This window comes from Musa acuminata, chromosome BXJ1-3, assembly GCF_036884655.1.
Source record: "Musa acuminata AAA Group cultivar baxijiao chromosome BXJ1-3, Cavendish_Baxijiao_AAA, whole genome shotgun sequence".
Taxonomy (NCBI): Eukaryota; Viridiplantae; Streptophyta; class Magnoliopsida; order Zingiberales; family Musaceae; genus Musa; species Musa acuminata.
Genome location: NC_088329.1, coordinates 37,059,939 through 37,080,016, shown reverse-complemented (window position 1 = coordinate 37,080,016; position 20,078 = coordinate 37,059,939). Strand labels below are relative to the sequence as shown.

At 39.6% G+C, this 20,078-nt stretch overlaps 3 protein-coding genes and 1 non-coding gene across 4 annotated transcripts; 3 read left to right on the top strand and 1 right to left on the bottom strand.

Annotated features, from left to right (window-relative positions):
* Positions 1 to 4,778: 4,778 nt before the first annotated feature.
* LOC135627328 (F-box protein At1g67340-like) lies at positions 4,779 to 6,493 on the top strand. Its single transcript, XM_065133391.1, has 3 exons — positions 4,779 to 5,104; positions 5,193 to 5,355; positions 5,484 to 6,493. Exons 1-3 carry the CDS (start codon positions 4,836 to 4,838, stop codon positions 6,177 to 6,179), a joined length of 1,128 nt encoding a protein of 375 aa, XP_064989463.1. The 5' UTR covers positions 4,779 to 4,835; the 3' UTR covers positions 6,180 to 6,493.
* A 1,024-nt stretch (positions 6,494 to 7,517) lies between these two features.
* Positions 7,518 to 7,589, top strand: TRNAM-CAU (transfer RNA methionine (anticodon CAU)). The gene has a single exon. It is a non-coding gene; the product is annotated as a tRNA-Met (tRNA).
* Positions 7,590 to 7,843: 254 nt separating this feature from the next.
* Positions 7,844 to 15,786, top strand: LOC103979360 (SNF1-related protein kinase regulatory subunit gamma-1). The gene is made up of 6 exons (XM_009395478.3): positions 7,844 to 8,123; positions 9,983 to 10,155; positions 12,373 to 12,468; positions 12,549 to 12,824; positions 14,529 to 14,692; positions 15,237 to 15,786. Exons 1-6 carry the CDS (start codon positions 7,859 to 7,861, stop codon positions 15,532 to 15,534), a joined length of 1,272 nt encoding a protein of 423 aa, XP_009393753.3. The 5' UTR covers positions 7,844 to 7,858; the 3' UTR covers positions 15,535 to 15,786.
* A 285-nt stretch (positions 15,787 to 16,071) lies between these two features.
* LOC103979622 (cytochrome P450 94B3-like) lies at positions 16,072 to 17,783 on the bottom strand. The gene has a single exon (XM_009395791.3). The coding sequence runs from the start codon at positions 17,781 to 17,783 to the stop codon at positions 16,251 to 16,253; it is 1,533 nt and encodes a 510-aa protein (XP_009394066.2). The 3' UTR covers positions 16,072 to 16,250.
* Positions 17,784 to 20,078: the final 2,295 nt, after the last annotated feature.

Below are 20,078 nucleotides of genomic sequence, written 5' to 3'. Positions count from 1 at the left end.
TACACCATCACCAAGCTAGCCTGTGTTAAGAAAATAAAAGAACTTCAAAGATGTTAATCAAAACAATATTTTGTTCCTTCGTCTTGTAATTTTGGATTAGGACCATAATAAACCTTCAAGTGGTTAACAAAAAGAAACAATATGTTCTTCTATCTTGTATAGTTTGTGTGGCATTAAATGGGTTTTAGCTACATGAATTCTTGATTCATTGGTAATTTCACCTCATCTTAATTACAAGGATTATATATCTCCTCAAAATATATTAATACCATTTTAGTTGATTCTCACTTCTTTTATTATGATTGTTCCCGAATAAAAATATTTTTTTATTTCTCTCAGTTCGCTTCACATATCCACTGGAATATCTAACTAAGATTTTTTTTATACATTTTGCCTTTTGAGTGCCTAAATTAAGATTCATAAACTGACAACTATCCTATAATAATCTCTAAAAGTAAAAAGGTTACCTAATGATCACATAAAAACATTGGATGCCTCTCTCTATCAATGATATAGTCATCAATCTCTTCATTATACTAAATAATTGATTATAAAACTTTTGCTTACTAGAATTTATTATTTATTCATCTTATCTACAACTTTATTTTGTTACTTAGCATTACTAAAAGAACATCTAATATAAGTCATTGTTATCATGCTGCTTGAATTCAAATGACCTAACATAGATGAAGTTGACATGCACAACAGTATAAAGAAATATTACTTATCTTACATCGAGTTCAAACAAGCTATTACAGGAATATTCCATCCCAAGACATCATTTTTAAGATGCAAAAATATAAATATTTATTTTAATGTAACACCCATTTAATCCTACATTGAATATTAGAAAAAGATTTGAATTGATTTACGAACACTCGGTGAACATAATATATCATTAACTATGACCTAAATATTTTTGATCGATGATTTAGATTTAATGAATCATTTATCGCACTGGATTAAATTATAATAAATAATATTAAAATCAACTTAATATTGAATAATGCAAGAGATACTCATGCCATGGTGGAATGAAAACTCTTCCACTTACAAATATAATAAAAGGAAAAATATCCTAACCCCACTATCCAAAAGATGTCTATATATTTCCATGTTCATGGAATGGACTTATAAAAGTGTAAGTGGGATTGGCTTTCTTGTCCCATAGCTGAGAAAAATAAAGATGAACTGAGAGAATAGGCAAGGCCTATACATGCAAGTCTCAATCAAGGTGAGAAGAAAGGTGGGACAAAATCTTGTGTATATCTTGGACAGATGGAGAACATTTGACTCAATTAAGCATTAATGATAGCATTTGTTTAATGTCACTGAGATGGGATTAAACCACTTGTAATTAAAGAGGCCAACTACTCCAATCTCCCAATTGAAAGAGGTGTTTCAACTAAGAGATAGGATAGCTTGGTCAACCTTGGTTTGATGTAATGGCAAATGGTTTCTACATGTATGATTGAATTAGTAGCATGTAGTTGTCAAGGAAGACAGCAAAGTGGTGATAAGGTGCCACGAGATCCCATAGCATGTTAAAATATATGGTTTGCCTACAATAGGGAAAGTGTATTGTATTAGATTATGACTCTCCTCAAAACATGTGTTATCTATTATTGACTATAATGAGATGCGACAATTTTATCCCCATCCCTAAGATTTGCATTTGGGTAGCTTGAGAAAACTTTAGCATTCACAGTGTGGATGCATAAGAGGACAGGCATCATTGAAGGTATCAAGAAATCAACTTCAAGAGAGATGATGGTAAAATGGAGCTCTAATCATGATTAATGTCAATGCCAATCGAGTAACTATGTTATTGATACCATCGATATTTTTGATCAGTTGGAGTTCGACACGTAAAATCTAATCGGTCCGAATATGATAATACGTTTAGGTATTTGTTAACACAATCAATCTTAGAAAACAAACACTATATAAAATGGCTCTTCCAGGCATATTTTCACTATAAACTCATCGAGTTAAATCGAAATTCTCGAAGTTCTTATAGATCACAAATAACTGAAATTAATAAGACCATCTTTTCAAATGCAATCTTGACTTTTTTATAGGAATAAACTCAAATAAGATAGAAGATATGGTATAAGAGTATCCTTTGTCGTAGAGAGAAAATTTTCTTCGAATAGGTGATTCTCATATAGAGTTGTCTCAAAAAGAATTTTTTCTCAGATATGATAATACTTTAAAAATAGGTTAGGTAAAGTTAATCTTATTAAATTGCATCAAAGTTAAATGTATTGGCTACTAACATTAAAATTATCCAAGAAAGCATACCTTATATCCCCACACGAGAACAAGTCCAAATATAACTTATGTTGGTCGTAAGATCTAAGAATGATCAATAAGTAGAGAGTCTTTTTTCACTATTAAAACATGTCAGTGATTAGCACTTGTATCGTTAGATCTTTATCCATTATTTTTTTGATTTTTGAAAAAAATATAATTGATTATCAAACACCATGGAGTAGTTAGATATTACAAAAATGATGACATGGCTATGGTCATAAAGAGCCCTGTGACAAACCAAGAGGAGTATAGCCTACGTGGTGGGTTAGTAGTGACTATTCAGCCACCTAAATTGCCACCCCATAATCCCTATCTTATGAGATATCTAAACCTTTACTCGGTCCTCTATCTAATCCATACTTATCCTACATTTGTTTCTTTAGGTTTTCTAGAGTTATATATTCACATTTTATAGACATATAATTACTAATAATTTAAATTTTAAGTTACACAACCTATATGTTACTAATATGTAATTTGATAATAGTGTATCGGCATCAAACCGATGTTTTTAAATATAAATTATATTTACAAAAAGTATTATACTTTTAAAATATTATTTTATACAGATTCTAGATTTATGCGAGGAGAATTTTACGTACCAATCACGATATTATTCTCACAAGATTACTTGTTTTGGCTGAATTATTCCCTCGATGTGACATGTTTGACGAACTCCATACATTATCTCACATCATGACATGACCCTTTTGTTTGTTTAGGCCGACGTGACACAATGCCGGCGCCTAACGACATGTCAATACACGAGATTGTTCTATCTGCCTTGCAATAACATATAGATGGCGATAACTTAGTTCATTAGGACACTACCCACCATCCACATCTCACTAGAATTGATGTCCCCTATAATAATGTTTCTTACGTTCTCTTGCTTAGTTCTTCCCACTAACGCTCATGAAGGATTCCACGTCTCTTCATCTACGACACACTTTCTAGAGGATGTAATAATGCACTCTAATCCTTGATTATTTAATGTTGTTTCTCGATCATGTATCTCTTCTAGTGTTCATAGGAAGCTTGAGGTGACACGAAAACTAGCCGTCATGTAAGAAGAGAGAGAGAGAGGCTATATGACATGCAACACCAACAATAGTAATTAATTTGAGGTTTTTATTAGCTAGTAGGGGGTGGAATGAACACATATTGGGTGAAATCTTCCTACCATGAAGACGTATACGAATTAAACATTATTTTTTTGATGTGACGTGCACGTCATCATTATTTTTTTGGAGTCAAAAATGGTGGTCATCACATCTGATGTGATTGACGTGTGGTAGATGACTTCCTATTCTCAAATTACCTCTTCTCATTCGAAGAAGACAAACCAAATGTGAGAAAGTATATGGATTTTACTTATCGTAAAATTCAAGTTAATATTCGATCAATCAGTCGTATTTCTACGGATTGAGAGTTTAATTTTTTTTGGATTATAAGTTTTATCTTACCACATAGTGAAATATTAAATTTATATGATGTGATATCATAAATAGGATGTTTTGATTTGCTTTGACACAAAAGATAATCGTATCTCTTCGATATAATAAGTCAATATTAATGATATGGAAGTGTCTATGAATGAACATTTTACTTGAAATGATATCTTGATATAATCGATCTATAGAACACTAGACATGCTTGTTGCTATATTTTGTGTTGGGAAAACATGATGAAGAGTTTCCACACTTGCCAATCTCGTGAAGCTATGAAACCCTAAAATCACAACACAAACTTAGCCAGCTTATGAGAAGCCATTGTCTATTCCTTCCATGGCTTTCTTCTGTAATTCTCCTTCTACAATGGAGCTGTCATGGTCTACAAAATAGAGCAGCCACAGATAGAGAGAGAGAGAGACACCCTAATAAAAGTGCACTCGGTAGGAGGTAGCAATGCACCTGAGCCCAAATTAGACTCCCATTAATGATCTGTGCTCACAAACTCCACGTCGCAACCATTCTCTCCTGCATGCATGCATGCCTTCCTTTCCTTCTATTTTTCCTTCTATTTTTGATCGAACAGCTACAGAACCACCCCAGTTTGGAAGTCCTACCGCTGTTGTAGCCCAAAACCTGACGTCTAACAACCTCTTCCTCCTAAAACGAAGCCTCTCTCTCTCTCTCTCTCTCTCTCTCTCTCTCTCTCTCTCTCAAGCTTACAATAACTATGATTATGATGTGGAGAGACTAAATGAAGGAAAAGGGAGAGGGAGAACAGTGGTGGTGGGATGCCAAAGGCATATGATATTGTGGTTACATGTGACGTGAGGCTTTGGGAGCTTTGAAGCCTTTTGGTTGAAGCGTGCTCCCGCGGGAAGCGACCGGTCAACGCATCGCTGACCGTGCGTTACGCGGACATTTCCGTAATTACGTGATGGTCGAACCGTCATTTCGGCTCCCTATTGCTATAAATGTGAATGGCAACTGCGTCTACCTCGCTTTGCCCTGAGACGCATACTTCGCCTTCGCGTGGAAGGCTGCTTGATTGGAGGGGGAGAGAGAGGCATGCGGACGAGGAGAGGCCTCTGCTACCCCAGGCCGCAGTGGGCGGTAGAGGAGGAGGAGGAGGAGGAGGAGGAGAGCCGGAGTAGGAAGAGGAGGCGGTGGCTCCTGGTCGGAGGAGACGACTCCGTGCCGGGGATGGCGGCGGAGAACCCCGCCGGAGACAGGCCCGACTTCTTCGACGGCCTCCCCGACGACCTCGTCGTTTCCATCCTCTGTAAACTAAGCGCTTCGGCCGCCTCCCCTTCCGATCTCGTCAGCGTGCTCATAACGTACTACTCCTCCTCTTTTTCCTGTGTCGGCTAGATCTTCCACTCATTTACTTCGGCTTTCGTGATAAAGTCGAATTGGATGTGATAGATGCAAGAGACTGCACGGATTGGGAACGAATCCGCTGGTTCTGTCCAAGGCCTCGGCGAAATCGCTTGCAATCAGAGCCAAGAACTGGTCGGAATCCACGGACAGGTTCTTCAAGCGGTGCGCCGACGCCGGAAACCTTGAAGCTCGCTATATCCTGGGCATGGTAAGCCTCGTCTCCCCTGTTTCATCTTTTGTTTTGGGGGGGCGGGGGGCTAAAGGAGAGATTTTGAACAGATCCGAGTGTAAAGATTCGATCTTTGTTTTGATTTGTGGGTACTTGGTTTCGTGCAGATCCGTTTCTACTGCCTGCAGGACCGCGCGAGCGGTGCGTCACTGATGGCGCAAGCGGCGATGGGCTCCCACGCGGCGGCTCTGTACTCCCTTGCAGTGATCCAGTTCAATGGCAGCGGCGGATCCAAGGGGGACAAGGACCTGCGCGCGGGGGTCGCCCTGTGCGCCCGGGCGGCCTTCCTCGGCCACATCGACGCGCTGCGGGAGCTCGGCCACTGCCTCCAGGACGGCTACGGCGTCCGCCGCAACGTCGCCGAGGGCCGCCGCTTCCTCGTCCAGGCCAACGCGCGAGAGCTCGCCGCCGTCCTCAGCGCCTCCTCCGCCCCACCCTCCGCGTGGCACCACCACCACCGCCACTTGCTGGCGTCGGGCTGCTCCCTCCTCAGCGACTTCGGCTGCAGCTTACCGGCCCCGGAGGCGCACCCGGCCAACCGGTTCATGGTGCAGTGGTTCGCCTCAAATGGGACAGGCGGCGGCTCGGGGGACGAAGGGCTGAGGCTCTGTTCCCACCGCGGATGCGGCCGACCGGAGACGCGACGGCAGGAGTTCCGCCGCTGCTCCGTATGCGGCGCGGTCAACTACTGCTCCAGGGCGTGCCAGGCGCTCCACTGGAAGCTGGCGCACAAGGCGGAGTGCGCTCCCACGGAGCGGTGGCTTGACGCTGGCGGTGCTGGGGAGGCGGTCGTGATGGATTGAGTGCCATCCGGCGCTTCAAAGGTCCGGTCTTTTTTTGTTGGGTCTCTCGTTACTGTTTTCCTCTCCGTTTTTGTACATTAGGCCAAATCAAAATAATAATAATAATTTTCAAAATACATAATTCTTTAGTAAAAAGAGAAAAAAATAACATAATGCAATATCGATCATATCCAATTAAAGTTTAATGGGAGGTGGTTTGGTATGAATGCACACATAAAATATGCGTGTCGAGAGAAGGACGCGTGCGTGCGTGACTCGAGAAGCAGCTTTTGTTTTGGTATTATTGATGATGATGCTTCGTGTAATGTTTCCCGTCACCAACCTTTTTATGGTCACACGCGGTGGACCAGATTAAGTCACCTTTGCGTTGGGGTTAAGCTTGCGGTACTCTGCGGCTGGCCAGAATAAAGTGCTCTCCTCTCTCCATAATTTACCGGAGGGTAGAGAAGATGATCAAACCATTTCGAACTTTGACGCACTCTTGCCATATCCCAACTGGACAAGGCAGCTGCACCCATACTTGAAGGACGTCAAGGACTGGCGTTCTACGTAAGCGATGAGCGCTATGAAGAATCCTGAGCGTTGGATGCACTCACGTCAGTATTATTGTCCGTCTGGCCTTTTGCTCTCGTGTTCGCTTCCTGTGAAGAAGAACGCCGGCGTCGTCGAGTCAGGTTGGGGTGTCCTCCCTGCGTCGCCACACGTGCCGTGCCGAGACACACGTGTGGACATCTCAGGGAGAATGGCCGGGACTTAATTGGTCGATTTGTTTGTTCTCGAAAGGTGGCAGATGGGACGGACCGAAAGCGTTGGAAGTCGAACGCAAGTGGACAATTTTCTACTGTTGACGTTTCGGTGAATAGCAATTTAGTGATCGCTGTGATTCATAAGACATTCGTGGCCGAATTAACTCGTAGAGTTGCTGAAGCTTTGAGCGGTGCAGTTGCTTGACGTAGCAGCAGTAGTATGCATGGGGAGATGTGGGAATCAAGTGGAGGGAGAAGCTGTCTCGGTCTCAGATTTGGATGTTGCTTGACGGACTTCGCCTGCTTGCTTCTTCGAGAGCTGCGTGATGGCACGTGCATGCATATTGCTTGGGGAGGGAGACAAGGGGGGAGGCTTACGTGCATGAGAAGCAGACGACGTGAAGCAAACAGCGATCCGCAGTCCTGGGATCGGTTGACCTACGTACGTATATTAGTCAAGCAAAGTAGGTTTCGAATGGATAGTCTTCGGGTTGACCCGATTCATGATTTGATCCAATAGTTGGCGTGAAAATGAATCCCATTTTATAAATATCTTATATTTAGATATTAAATTTGGTTAACAATCACAACCATCAGAGTGGCGCAGCGGAAGCGTGGTGGGCCCATAACCCACAGGTCCCAGGATCGAAACCTGGCTCTGATAGTTATATTTTTCACTATTTATTATTATTTTTAAAATTAATATGTAATTGACGATCAAAATTAATCATAGAGAAATTATTGTTATTATTATGATGTAAAGGTTTTGCTCGCCGAACTACCGTTCGAAGTGGGCAGAAACAGTTGCCTCCGATCGAGAATCTGTCCCGTGCAGGGAGGGCCCAGCCCGTGTGTCCATCGCTGGGGTCCATTATCAGGTACATCCAACGGGTGATAGGTGCATGGGTACGAAAATTATTGTTGTCTTGGTCGATGTCGGATAAGAGCGTCGCGATCGCCGGCCAGGACGCTGCCGGTTGGTTCTCTGTATCTGTCCGCGATCGACGCGCGAGAGCCATGGATGGAGGCATGGAGAGCCCGGTGGGGAGATCACCGCGAACCCCGGAGGCGGAAATCGGGCACCGACTGGAGGATCTATGGGACGTACAGCAGCCGCAGCTCAGTCCCTCCCAGAAGCTCAACTCTTGTTTCGAGGACCTCCCCGTCTCCTCCTTCCCCGCCGCCCCGCCTTCCCAAGGTCCCTTTCTTGTCCCCCTTCTTCCATCTTCGCTTCTTGTCTTATCCTAGTCCTAATTCTTTAGTTTCCACAGCAGCTCTTTCGATCGTTCTTATTCGTTTTTCTTCTCTTAGTTAACAAGCTTGATTTGGTGCCAATAATTTGCAGTTAAGCGTCAGATTGGCTAAGAATGCTGGATTTCTGGGTCGATTTAGTTGATGAGGGCAATCAAAATGCCTCCTTAGAGTAGGAGGGCTTAGGATGCAGGCGTTTGACCCATATATTTGATTACAAAGGGTGGCAGTTATTAATACGCAGATGGGCGGAACTTTCCTGGATGTGTTTGAAGTTCTGTGTGATTTCTGAACTTGTTCTGACGTTCTAGATTACTGATCGATGTGTGATTGGGGAATTTGATGCGATTGGTGAGAGGAGCTGATACATCCTTGTGTGTCCAGAAGTTTGGCATAACTGGAACCTCTTGATCAGGAGTTATTGTTTTCCTATTCTTGACCCATGTATGCATAACTTCGCTGTATTGGATTATTAATCTGGTAAAGTCAATTGGTTGTGAGGCTAGATGGTCTTGGTCGTAACATTAACAGTTACTTGGGGAGGTGGCTAGGACCCTATTGAACTTGTTGAAAGTTGTTTGGGACTTCTAACAAAGGAGAATTCTTGACAGAAGTTCGTTATTTACTTCCATGTTCGTATATCTAACAGATTTCACTTTGTTCAATCATTTTCCTTCAAGTTCGCAAGTGTTCATGAAATAGATGGTGATATATGTGTTTAACACCAAGTTCTACTATTTTTATTGCCCATTATAATTGTTATAGCTTGTTACAATGGAACATGGGCCATCCTGTAGCTGTTAATTACTCTTTATAATAGGCTTATGATGGACTTGGAAGTTTCGGAGTTTGTTAAATTATTATGGTGGCTTTAGTAAATATGATAATTGTGAAATAGTATATAATAATTGCCTCTATTGATCTTAAAAGACTTTTACATAAATTAAGTTTAAATCATTGCCATATTTTTTTAACTAATAAATGATATAATAATTAATTCCAGAAGATGAAGCGAAAGTAAGTTTTATTCAAGTAGTTGCATGATTACTACTAACTGAATCCAACTTCAGATCTCTTGATCTGAATTATATTATAGTCAATTATGAATCAAACAACATGTACAAGCTAATGTCATCAAGATGTGAATATTGCCATAAATTGTAAAGTTACCAAAATAATGTAGAATTAGAAATGTTCTCATTGACAAACAAGTAGGTACAGGCGTACAGCCTTGATACAAGATAAATTGAGGAAAAATCATGTAAGATGATATGAACATGTTCAAAGGAGAATTATAGAAACTCGTTAGATTCATTGAGTTGATTAGGATTAGTGATATAAGGAGAGATAGAGGAAGATCTGATAAGACTTTACTAAAAAGAATAAAAGCAAATTTAATTGCTCGAATTTAATTAGGTAAAATGTGCTACATGGAACTCAATGGTGAGAGAAGATTCATGCAATTCTTCTCTGTTCTGGTTCTCTTGCATCTCTTGCAAATGAATAAGATGAGACAGCAATATTTTGAAGCTTTTCTACCAAAATCATATTTCATATCATTAGGCACTTCTGCTAAAGGAACTTGTCTTCATCTTTTTTACAGTAGATCTTAATTTACTTGCATCTGATATGTGAAATCTTGTTAAGAGATGTAGTGGCCTTACTAAATTTTCTGGTCATTTGATGAAAAAACCCATCATGTTAAGTAGCATTGATCATCTAGCATGTTATGGTTTAAGCGCAAGTCCGGAATTAGATGGTTAGGATAACATTGATTTTGATTTCCTTGGAGGTTTTTCTTTTCAGTAATTGATATACCTTCAGATGCAAGTCTAGCTGATGCTGTTGAAACTTTATCCAAACACAAGATATTAAGCGCACCTGTCAGGAATGTGAATGCACCGGAAGATGCTAGCTGGATAGATAAGTACATTGGCATTGTAGAGTTTCCTGGAATTGCTGTATGGCTTCTACATCAGGTTTGAATAAAGTGCTCTTCTTTCTGCTGTCTTTATTGGTCATACTGAAATACCAAAATTCTTTTGTGCAAACTTCTCACTTAGTTGGAATGTAATCCTCAATTTTCTTTTTTTGGTCTAAAGAGAAAACAAGCTTTTATATTAAAAATTAAAAAAAATTGCTATTTAGAGCATCATTTTGTTATATCAATCTTACTATTTGATAAAAAAATAATATTAATTGTTGAGGAATAGTACTGAAATTTATCTCCTATTCTGGAATTTTGAGTAAATTCTTTAAACTCCTTAAGAAATCAGTGCCTATAGTCCAAGTAGTGCTACTAATGAGAATTAGTTCATTGAGTATTGTGGCTAATGATTGAATATGAAACTTCACCAACATTTAGCCTTTAAATATTCAGAGGCATACTTGTCTGCTTCCTTATTTATTAAGTTATGTTATGGTATGCAAACATATTTTTTATCTCAAGGATAAAGTAGGCCTTGGCACTTTTCTCAATAGATAAAGAATTGAGATAGACAGGTGGGAACAGGTAACGTTTCTCTTAAAAAATTCCCTCAACTCTTCTAAATTATAGTTTGGCCATATTAAGTTCAAGTTTCTACGTCAGGTCATCATTAGGCACACCTGCCCTCTCAGGAGAGAGAGAAGAGAAATTATCATAATAAATGCCTTAGTATTTATAGTTATCCAGATTTAGGGCTTAAAAGATCATTATTTAGATTTGGGTTAATCATTTAGTGGAATTGGGTTGGTGTGAGTGATAGATTGGCATATTGATGTTTCAACAAAAACTGAATTGAAAATAGAAATAGGAAACTAATAGAATTCAGAAAAAAATTTAAAAAAATAAAAGTTAATAAAACAACATAACTGATGCTGAAGATAACTGTAAAATCAATAAAACACTAATATAATTCAGAAAATTACAAAAACTAAAAATTAAAAATATAATAAAACAACATAATTGATGCTGAAGTTAACTGTAAAATCAATAAAACATATATGGTGCGTGGTTTTGTCCAAAACAGAGGCATACTAGATACCTAAATATCACAAATTATCAACATACTGTAAAAACATAAATAGTAGTCATAAGATATCACAATGCATGTTTGTTGATTCAATAGGACTTGACTAAGTATAGAAAAAGACAGAAAGACATGAGTTGAGGAACAACAGTATACTATCTCAATATTGAAAACTATTATTGCACATCAAATACTGCTGATAATCATTATTGCCATCGTGGGAATACTAAGAGGGAATTAAGTGCTCCAGCTTCGTCTATCCAAACAACAAGGACATAAATGAATCTAAAGGTTTGCCATTTTGCCTTGATTGATTTGTGCTGGCCATTGTATACTGGTTCGGGCATAAACTGGGTTGCGGACCATCCCTTTCTCAGACAGTCAATCTTACAGTATAGGTTTTTTAAAGGCACAGTCTATGGCTCCTTCTGCCTCGTACCACTGTTGTTTGTTCATCACTGATCACCTGTCTGCCTCTACCAGCCACCAGGTTATGTAATTCTTCCATATAATTCCATGACATCGTCTTGTCTTGATATAAGAAAATATATCACTAAGTGTGATTCTTGCAGAATTGTGTCATATACTCTGATATAAGTCAGCTCCTAGTATAGTTGGAAAATTTGTGAATCATCCCATCTTCAAACTTGTCAGAGCCTTGGGACTTCCAGGTGCTTAAAGAAACAAATCAAGTTTCCACCAACTGAGGTTTTCTCCTCAACATTTAACCTACCTACTCCTTGATACTATGCTTTTTGAGCCAATAAAGAATTACACTTATAAATCCAACAGCTTTATAAGTGTAATTTAACTTGTTATGCAGGTATTTTGCCATCTCTTTTTCTCAATGGTTTTATGCTTACTAATCTGCTACAGAACTGCCAAACTCGAGTAATTGGGACATCATAGCTTGTTGTTGTTGTGAGACAATTTTTCAAGCGATTCCCTTACAGTTAATTTGCAAATGGTCCTTCCTTTATACCTGACATTAAGTGTGCTCAATGAGTTTCTTGATGCTGCACTGGTGCTTGTTGTTTGAACTTGCTAGAATATGGTTATTTATAACACAATTGCATTAGCACATTTAGTTCAAGAGAACTTTTTTGCTCAACACATTCTAGTTACAGTAACAAAATATTTTGAAACCCGATAGGGTTCTAACCTTTTGTATTATTTGTTTTGCAGTTTGAAATTGCAAATTCAAACCCGGAAGCTGCTGCCTCAATGGGCGGTTGCTTCTTTGAAACTCTCACATCATCAGAATTTTACAAAAATACAAAGGTTGTGTTTGCTTGATTCTTGATAAACGTGTTTTGTCTTATGTTTGTCTAATGTTGATATAATACTTGACGTCTCCATAGGTTGAAGATATTGCAGGGTCCTTTCGCTGGGCCCCATTTCTCGCCTTGCAGAATTCTGACTCTTTCCTAACCATGTTGCTACTGCTATCGAAGTATAGAATGAAGAGCCTTCCTGTAGTTGATCTTGGTGAAGGGAAGATTGAAAATGTCATTACACAGTCTGCCGTGGTTCACATGTTGGCAGAATGTGTAGGGCTTCATTGGTTCGAGAACTGGGGATCTAAAAAATTATATGAGTTGGGCCTTCCAATCATGAAGCCTAATAGACTTCTTAAGGTGATTATCTGCTATTTATTTATTTTTTAATCATTTTTTCAAAAATATTTCTTGCACCACATTTTGATTATCCAACCATGCTAGAATGAAAAATAACCTTCCAGTGCCTGCCAACATGTCAGAAAGAATCATGAGAGAACTAGTTCTTGAAGAATTGAGGACAAACATGATTATATATAAATATTTTTACAATATTCATGCATCATTGGAGAATTTGGATATAAATAATGGTGATTTTCTTGGCTATGGTAAGGATTGGAATGTGGCCCTTGGATCAACCCTATCATGACCAAAGATTCACTTGTGTTACTGCTTGTTATTCTGACACCAGTAACTAATCACATTTATGCCTTTAATTAACCAATATATGTATTGATTAATCTGCCTCGAGGAACTCTATCATAACTAACAATAAGGAGATGAGTCAGTGTTATTTAAAGTTTCTAGGCAGGGGATGAAGACCATAAAAGACATGGGTAGTTATTAATTAAAATTTATTGGACTTGGAAATATTAAATGGCATTCACTTCATATAGCTTAGTGGTTTTAAATCTAAGCTAATCCCAATTTTTTAGAACAAAAAAATATTGTTGTAGTCTGGTACAATGAGGCAGTCCCAAGAATTAGATATCTCTGAAGTTTACATCGACCTAAAAGGTGTGGTAAGTAGGTTGTATTAATAAATTCTAGCATTATTTGTATTATACTTGAGTCAAGGAGAATCCTCTGTGTCATATAGGGGTTTCTCATAAGTTTGTGGAGCACGACTAGGATATCAGTTTCTCTGGTTTTGCTGTAAATTGGAATTCTTTCTATGATTGCTTGTGGGCAATTAATTACCTTATCATTTCCATCTTTACATTTTCTGCATTCTCGTTTGCACTATATTTATCGTGTCCTGACCACCCTTCTGATCAAGCCTTGTCTTTATCACTGACATTCCTTCTTTTTCATGCTTGTCTGCTCATTTAACAAAGTAGGAGCACCTGTGGTGTCATTTATTTGGGAGTCTCCTTGTCTGTTAAGCTTGGTGTTTTCATTCTGCTATTATTCCATGAGGTCAAAACCTTCGTTGCACTTCATAGATTCTTTTTCAGAAAGTTGTTTAGAACTTAAGAGTGCTTGGTTTAGTCATTTTAGAACCAATTGTTTGTACTGATTGTGATGCATTAGATTAGTTGGACATCTATTTTGAAAATTCCTCATGTCATGTCTTCTCAAGTTTGCAAGAATGATGAGTCTGGATCTTCTAAATAGTTGGGCTGTTTCTGACATCTTGCAGACTATATATTATCTGTCTTCGTCTTTCCTTGTAGATTTTGCTTTACTAGAAATATTTTCTAAAGAGATTGAATTAGTTGTTTGTATTCTTGTTGAGGCTTTACTAGCATTCATGGAACAACTCTTTCGTATTTTATATAATATTAGTATTTTTATTTATTGTCTCCCATGGATCTTTATCTTCATTTATCTATTGCAAGTTACAAATGGCAATAGCAGTTTATAGTTTGATCCTCTGTTTACTTAAGGATAAATGTTTCTCCATACACGGTCCAAAAGCAGAGATAAAATATGACTGGCGACTGAAAGTTATCCATAATGACCTTAATGTTGTTTGTATGGTGTGTATCGAAGTTTAACCATAGTGAAATTTATTCCTACCTGCTGTTATGATTCCTGCAATTCGTTTTTGATCATCTGCAGGTAAATGAGGAGGAGCCAGTTCTAAAGGCTTTCAAATTGATGCGAAAAAAAGGAATCGGCGGGCTTCCAGTAGTCAACGAAAGTGGGGAGAGGGCTATAGGAAACATAAGCATCAGAGATGTCCAGTATCTTTTAACTGCCCCTGAGATATACAAAGATTACAGGTGCCCCTAGCAGCTTTTTTTTTTTTTGTTGCAATTGGTTAGGTTTAATTTTTTTTTTACATTTATAATTTAATTACTTCCATTAATATGTCTCAGATCTTCACCCTAAACTTGTGCTTGTTTAATCCATTTCTTGAAATTGGTTTATATCCGTCCAAAAGAATAAGCTTGAAACCACGTAAATCGATTGCTTAAATAAACATTCATGTCATTCTTTTCAAAAGTTAGATTTATGTAACAAACATACAGACAAAGGATGAAACAGAAAGGAAACGAACAAAAACAGAAAAACTCAGAAGAGTCCAAACAAACATCTTGAGCCGACGCAATCAAATGTAAACTTACCTGGTCACCCTATGCTCTTGTTATTTTGCTTCACAATGAGAATGAAATATGTCTTCATCTTTTCTATTGAACTTATTTTACATCAATCTTTTTATTTAGCATTTCCAATACTATTCTTTTGTGGAGAAAATATTATTGCTATTTGATTCAATGAAAGCTATGGGAATGGAGACTTAACATCTGCAAGCTTCTTCTGCAGGTCAATCACAGTTAAAAACTTCCTAACTGCTGTACGAAGTTACTTGGAGGAACACCACGAAGCTTCGCCCATGTTACGAGATCTAGTTACATGCAAAAGAGATGATACACTAGAAGATATCATTTTGAGATTAGACCATGAGAAGATTCACCGAATCTATGTCGTCGACGAGGAGGAGAATCTGCAGGGAGTAATCACACTTCGGGACATAATCTCCAAACTAGTCCATGAACCACATGGTTATTTCGGTGATTTCTTTTACGGAGTGGTTCCGTTGCCGGAGAGTAGTAGGGTGTGAAAGATAACTCCGAACTCAACACTCGAGATTGACCATGTCGTTCTGTCGTTTAAACCTGCTTTCTTCTGTTTCATGCATATGCATGTTGTATCAACTCATTCTATTGCCTAATAGAATCTGTTGTTTGTAGATTGTAAGTTGGTCTTATTGCAACTTTGGCACACTACTGTTTGTATCGCTTACCTTATTTTGTAATTCCATCTCCTTGTACAAAAGCCACTCTTCTGCTTAGCTCATCATTTGTTGTACTTAGTTTGGGAGTATTGGCCCAAATGGACAGATTCAATGGTGATCGACGATCTCAGAAAACTGCTCCTAATTATCCAATGCTTCTATGCTCTGCTTCAATCTTAATCTCCTTCAAAAGCTACTCCTCGATTCATGTTGCAGGTTATTTCCTGTTCCCAGCTCTAATAATTGATTCTAATTCTGTGATATTTAAAATTTACTGTTAGATAAGCATAAACCTTGAAGCACAAGAAGAGTAGCTGTAAATCACGTTATAAAAAGTTGGCTTGGGCTCTTTCATTAAAAACTCAACAGTATATCATAAGATTTTGGACTTGAATTTGACTTTTATGATTTATTATTTGTAAAAAAAATCTTTAGAGAGAGAGAGAGAGAGAGAGAGAGAGAGAGAGAGAAGAGGAAATTAGCTAATCCTTCAAAGACTGCAGCAGCTAAAAGAGACCGTTTCCTCCACATATCATCATGTACTACAACCAGAATGACTCAGAGCTTTGCGCACCTTCACCCTTCCTCTTCTCCACCACCATTTGCAGCCCGCCCGCCATGTGAGCGGTCAGCAGCGGCACAAACACCGGCGGCCGACTGTGCCTGTGATCCCTCCTCAACTCAAAGCGGCCGAGTACCGCGGCCGCAATATACTTCATCTGAGCGAAGGCCATCTCCTTCCCCAAGCACACCCTCGGACCCGCTTGGAACACCGGGAACTTGTAGGGCGACGCCCTCACCACCTCCCCGTGCTCCGACAACCACCGCCTGTGATCGAACTCCCTGAAGTTCTTTCCCCACAGCCTCTCCATCCTCCCCATCCCGTACGGGAAGTAGGTCACCCGGTCGCCTTTCTTGATCCTGGTCCCGTCCGGGAGCTCGTCGCTGCCGGCCGCGTGCTTCGAGTCCCACGCCACCGGCGGATACATCCTCATGCTCTCGCAGAGGCATGCTTCGAGCACCTTCATGTCCTTCAGTTCTTGGTAGCTCAGTCGTCCCTTGAATCGCTTCACTTCGTCGACGATCTCCGCTTCGACGTCCGGACGGCGGGATATGAGCCAGAAGAACCATGTCAGTGCGGCGGACGTCGTGTCCCTCCCGGCCATCACGAAGCTGATTACCATGTCGCGGATCACCTCCTCGCTATGGCCGCCGGATATGAGCCTCGTCAGGAGATCGTTGTGCTCCGTGCCTTTCTCCATCTCCGTCTTCCTCGTCCGGATCAGTTCCATTATCGATTCATGGATTAGCTTCACCGCGCCCCGGAGCCTCCGTTCCGACCCTACGTCGAACGCCCGCTTGAGCTTCCAAACTGCAGCCATCGGCGCTGCCCCGCGCCTCGCGCTGATTCCCGAGGCGACCTCGAAAGCGTTCGCTAGCTCCGACTCGGGCAACGACGCGTCGAGGTAGCAGGGGTCCGTCCCGAGCGAGACCTTGCATATGGTGTCGAAGGCGAACCTGCGGAGCAAGTCTTGGACGTCCACGGCTCGGCGGTCGGCGCACGCCGACGCTAGGATCGGAAGCAGCCTTTCCTCAGCCTCCGACTCAAGAGTCTCGACCACAAATTCCCGGAGCGACTTGGTGGTGAACTCGTGGCTGGCCAGCTTGCGCTGGGTGTGCCAGAGCTGGCCGTCGGCGTTGAAGATGCCGCAGCCCAGCAAGTCTCCGAGGATGTCGGTGAAGGCCTCCCCCTTGGGGTAGTTGGGGAAGTTGGTCCTGAGCACGTGCTCCACGTTGTTGGGGTTGGCGGTGACCACTGTGCGGCGAGCCCCGAAGCGCCCGATCACGATGGTCTGCGTCGGGGAGGACGCGAGCAGCTCGGTGTACCAATCCAGGAGCCGGTGCCTGTTCCTGTAGAACGGGACCAAGCATCCGATGACAGGGTGCGTCTTGGGGCCATAGGAGGAAGAAGAACCAGCGAAAGACCGCAGCCAAAGTACAACACAGAACAACAGCAGCAGAAGAAGAGATGACAGAGGAAGAGAGTTGAGGAAGGAGACGGAGATCACAGCCATCGAGATGCACGTCGACACAATCGAACACGCGGTTTATATAGGCGAGTAACAATCGAACACGCGGCACGTGGAAACGAGTTGTTATCGCACGCGGGCTGATATGGCTCGGTTTGTGTCGGCGGGGTAAAGACTTTTTTGCCATATATGACATGGGGGGATTTCCAAGTGGCACTCTTTCTGCACGTGGGAGTACGGCGCAAGAGTTGCGGCGCCCACACGTGTGGGAAAAGCTCGACGCTTCACTGTTGCTTAGGGACGAAGGCAGGCGACGTGTGAGATCGAAATTAAGGTGAGACTAAGACACGTCTCACCGTATGAGACTTACGATTTCTACTTGATTAAGACACCCAAATCCAACCACAGTCTACTTGATACCCCGACTCCAGACACGACTTAGGCAACGGGCATTGGATAATGACAGTGGGGGAGACGCATGCCTTTCGATATGTTTTTGTTTCTTCAGGGTCGTAAATCAAGGAAACAAAAAATCAACAAACAAATGCTAGAAAGAGAAAGATGGAACCCTTGAAATTTTGCATGATTAATCCTAAATCAACTAAAACAATGTTTGTAATCTATGATTGGAATGGCCAATTCAATTCAATGAGAAGGATACATACCTCTATCTAATCCTAAAAAATAAAATCAAAAACATTTTTTTTACTTTTTAATATTTTTGAAAACCATGATTCCTTTTGGTGATAAAAAATACACAATTTTTTGGTTTGCTAATTAAGTCACCTTCAAAATAATTAGTGGCAAAGATTGCATCCTCTCTTCCTTTTTTTAATGTTTTCTTGCCACGAACATATGATGTATAGACTGGCAAGCAGTTTAAAGATCACTTCAATCACTGTCTAAAGTGATTCGATAGTCTGAACTGAGAAGGAGGATTTGGATGCTTGCCTTCCTCTTCGACTTCAATGTGTGGAAGGGAAGAAAAAGACGAAATTTGTCTCATCTAAAAAAAAAAAATATATAAATATATATATATATATATATATATATATATATATATATATATATACATATGCACATAAGAAAAGTGTGATCAATGAATGTGATGAGACAATCCACCAATCTTGTTAGATTTGGGCAACCAAGGAGAACTTGGACTAAAACATGTAATGTTCTTTCTTGTTTTGGCTCAATGATTGATTCAGATCAGTGACTTGAGTGAGAAAGGGATGGGAGAGTGCAAGCGCAGAAACACCTTTCATGCATAGGGAAAAGGAAGTGCAAATAATGCAGTCATGGAAGGCATTTGAAGGACTTTGCTTTCAGAAGAGGAACCAAATGTTTGGGAGAACTTATTTTGGCTACAATATATGCATTCATAGCACACTCTCTTTGTTTGCTGAAAGATCACCAGCATCTCTGGCAGAAACTAAAGCCACAAAATATGGGTTCCAATTCTGTGATACTCAATACTTACTGTTAGCAAATTTCACCCAGGAGAGAGAGAGAGAGAGAGAGAGAGAGAGAGAGAGAGAGTAGATGATGTAGAAATATAAGCTTAAACCTTAAGTACATGAAGGGTGGATGTACACAATGTCATAAAAAGTTTGCTTTGGATATTTTATTTAATTTTACTTTATAATTAGGTTTTGTAATTAGTTTGCTATTTGGATAAAACCTCAGTGCATCAAAATCAACTGAGTTCCTATTAAAGTTTAGAATAGAAAATGAAAGTATATATATATATTTGTATGTTAGGTTAAAGATATAAAACTCATGGATACTATTAAAAAATTATTTTTATAAAATTATGAAATAAATAAATTATTTTTATAAAAAATAAAAAAAAATATGAAAGTATTTCTGTAAAATAACTCCTAATTTAATTTTGATGATTACCAAAATTCTCTATAAAGACCCTACAAATCATACACCATTATTATTTTTAAATTACTAATTTAAATATAATTATAGAACTCAATCTTATAATAATTTATTATAAATATCAATATTAACTCTTAAATTACTCAGTATCAAATGAAATTTTATTAGATATACTGTAGGAACCTTTGTGGAACACAATCGACTTCCAACATCAAATGTGTTAGAGGCTTAGATTGAAATACTTTAATGAGAACTAAAAACTCAGTTTTTACATAAGGAAAACTCATAATATATATATATATTTTTTAATCTTAAAATTAATATATTAGAAAATAAAAATAAAAAAACTGTAAATTTTATCGTATTTTAAATAACTAAAAAAATTATCATAATGTTAAAAATAATTAAAAAAAACCCTAAAAAAAAAAGCCCCGCTAAAAACCCTCTATCCAG

Coding starts and splice junctions, on each gene's coding strand:
- LOC135627328 (XM_065133391.1), top strand. CDS start 4,836: ATGCGGACGAGGAGAGGCCTCTGCTACCCCAGGCCGCAGTGGGCGGTA. Junction 5,105..5,192: donor CTCGTCAGCGTGCTCATAAC/GTACTACTCCTC, acceptor TGGATGTGATAG/ATGCAAGAGACTGCACGGAT. Junction 5,356..5,483: donor CTCGCTATATCCTGGGCATG/GTAAGCCTCGTC, acceptor GGTTTCGTGCAG/ATCCGTTTCTACTGCCTGCA.
- LOC103979360 (XM_009395478.3), top strand. CDS start 7,859: ATGTCGGATAAGAGCGTCGCGATCGCCGGCCAGGACGCTGCCGGTTGG. Junction 12,469..12,548: donor AATTTTACAAAAATACAAAG/GTTGTGTTTGCT, acceptor ACGTCTCCATAG/GTTGAAGATATTGCAGGGTC. Junction 14,693..15,236: donor GAGATATACAAAGATTACAG/GTGCCCCTAGCA, acceptor CTTCTTCTGCAG/GTCAATCACAGTTAAAAACT.
- LOC103979622 (XM_009395791.3), bottom strand. CDS start 17,783: ATGGCTGTGATCTCCGTCTCCTTCCTCAACTCTCTTCCTCTGTCATCT.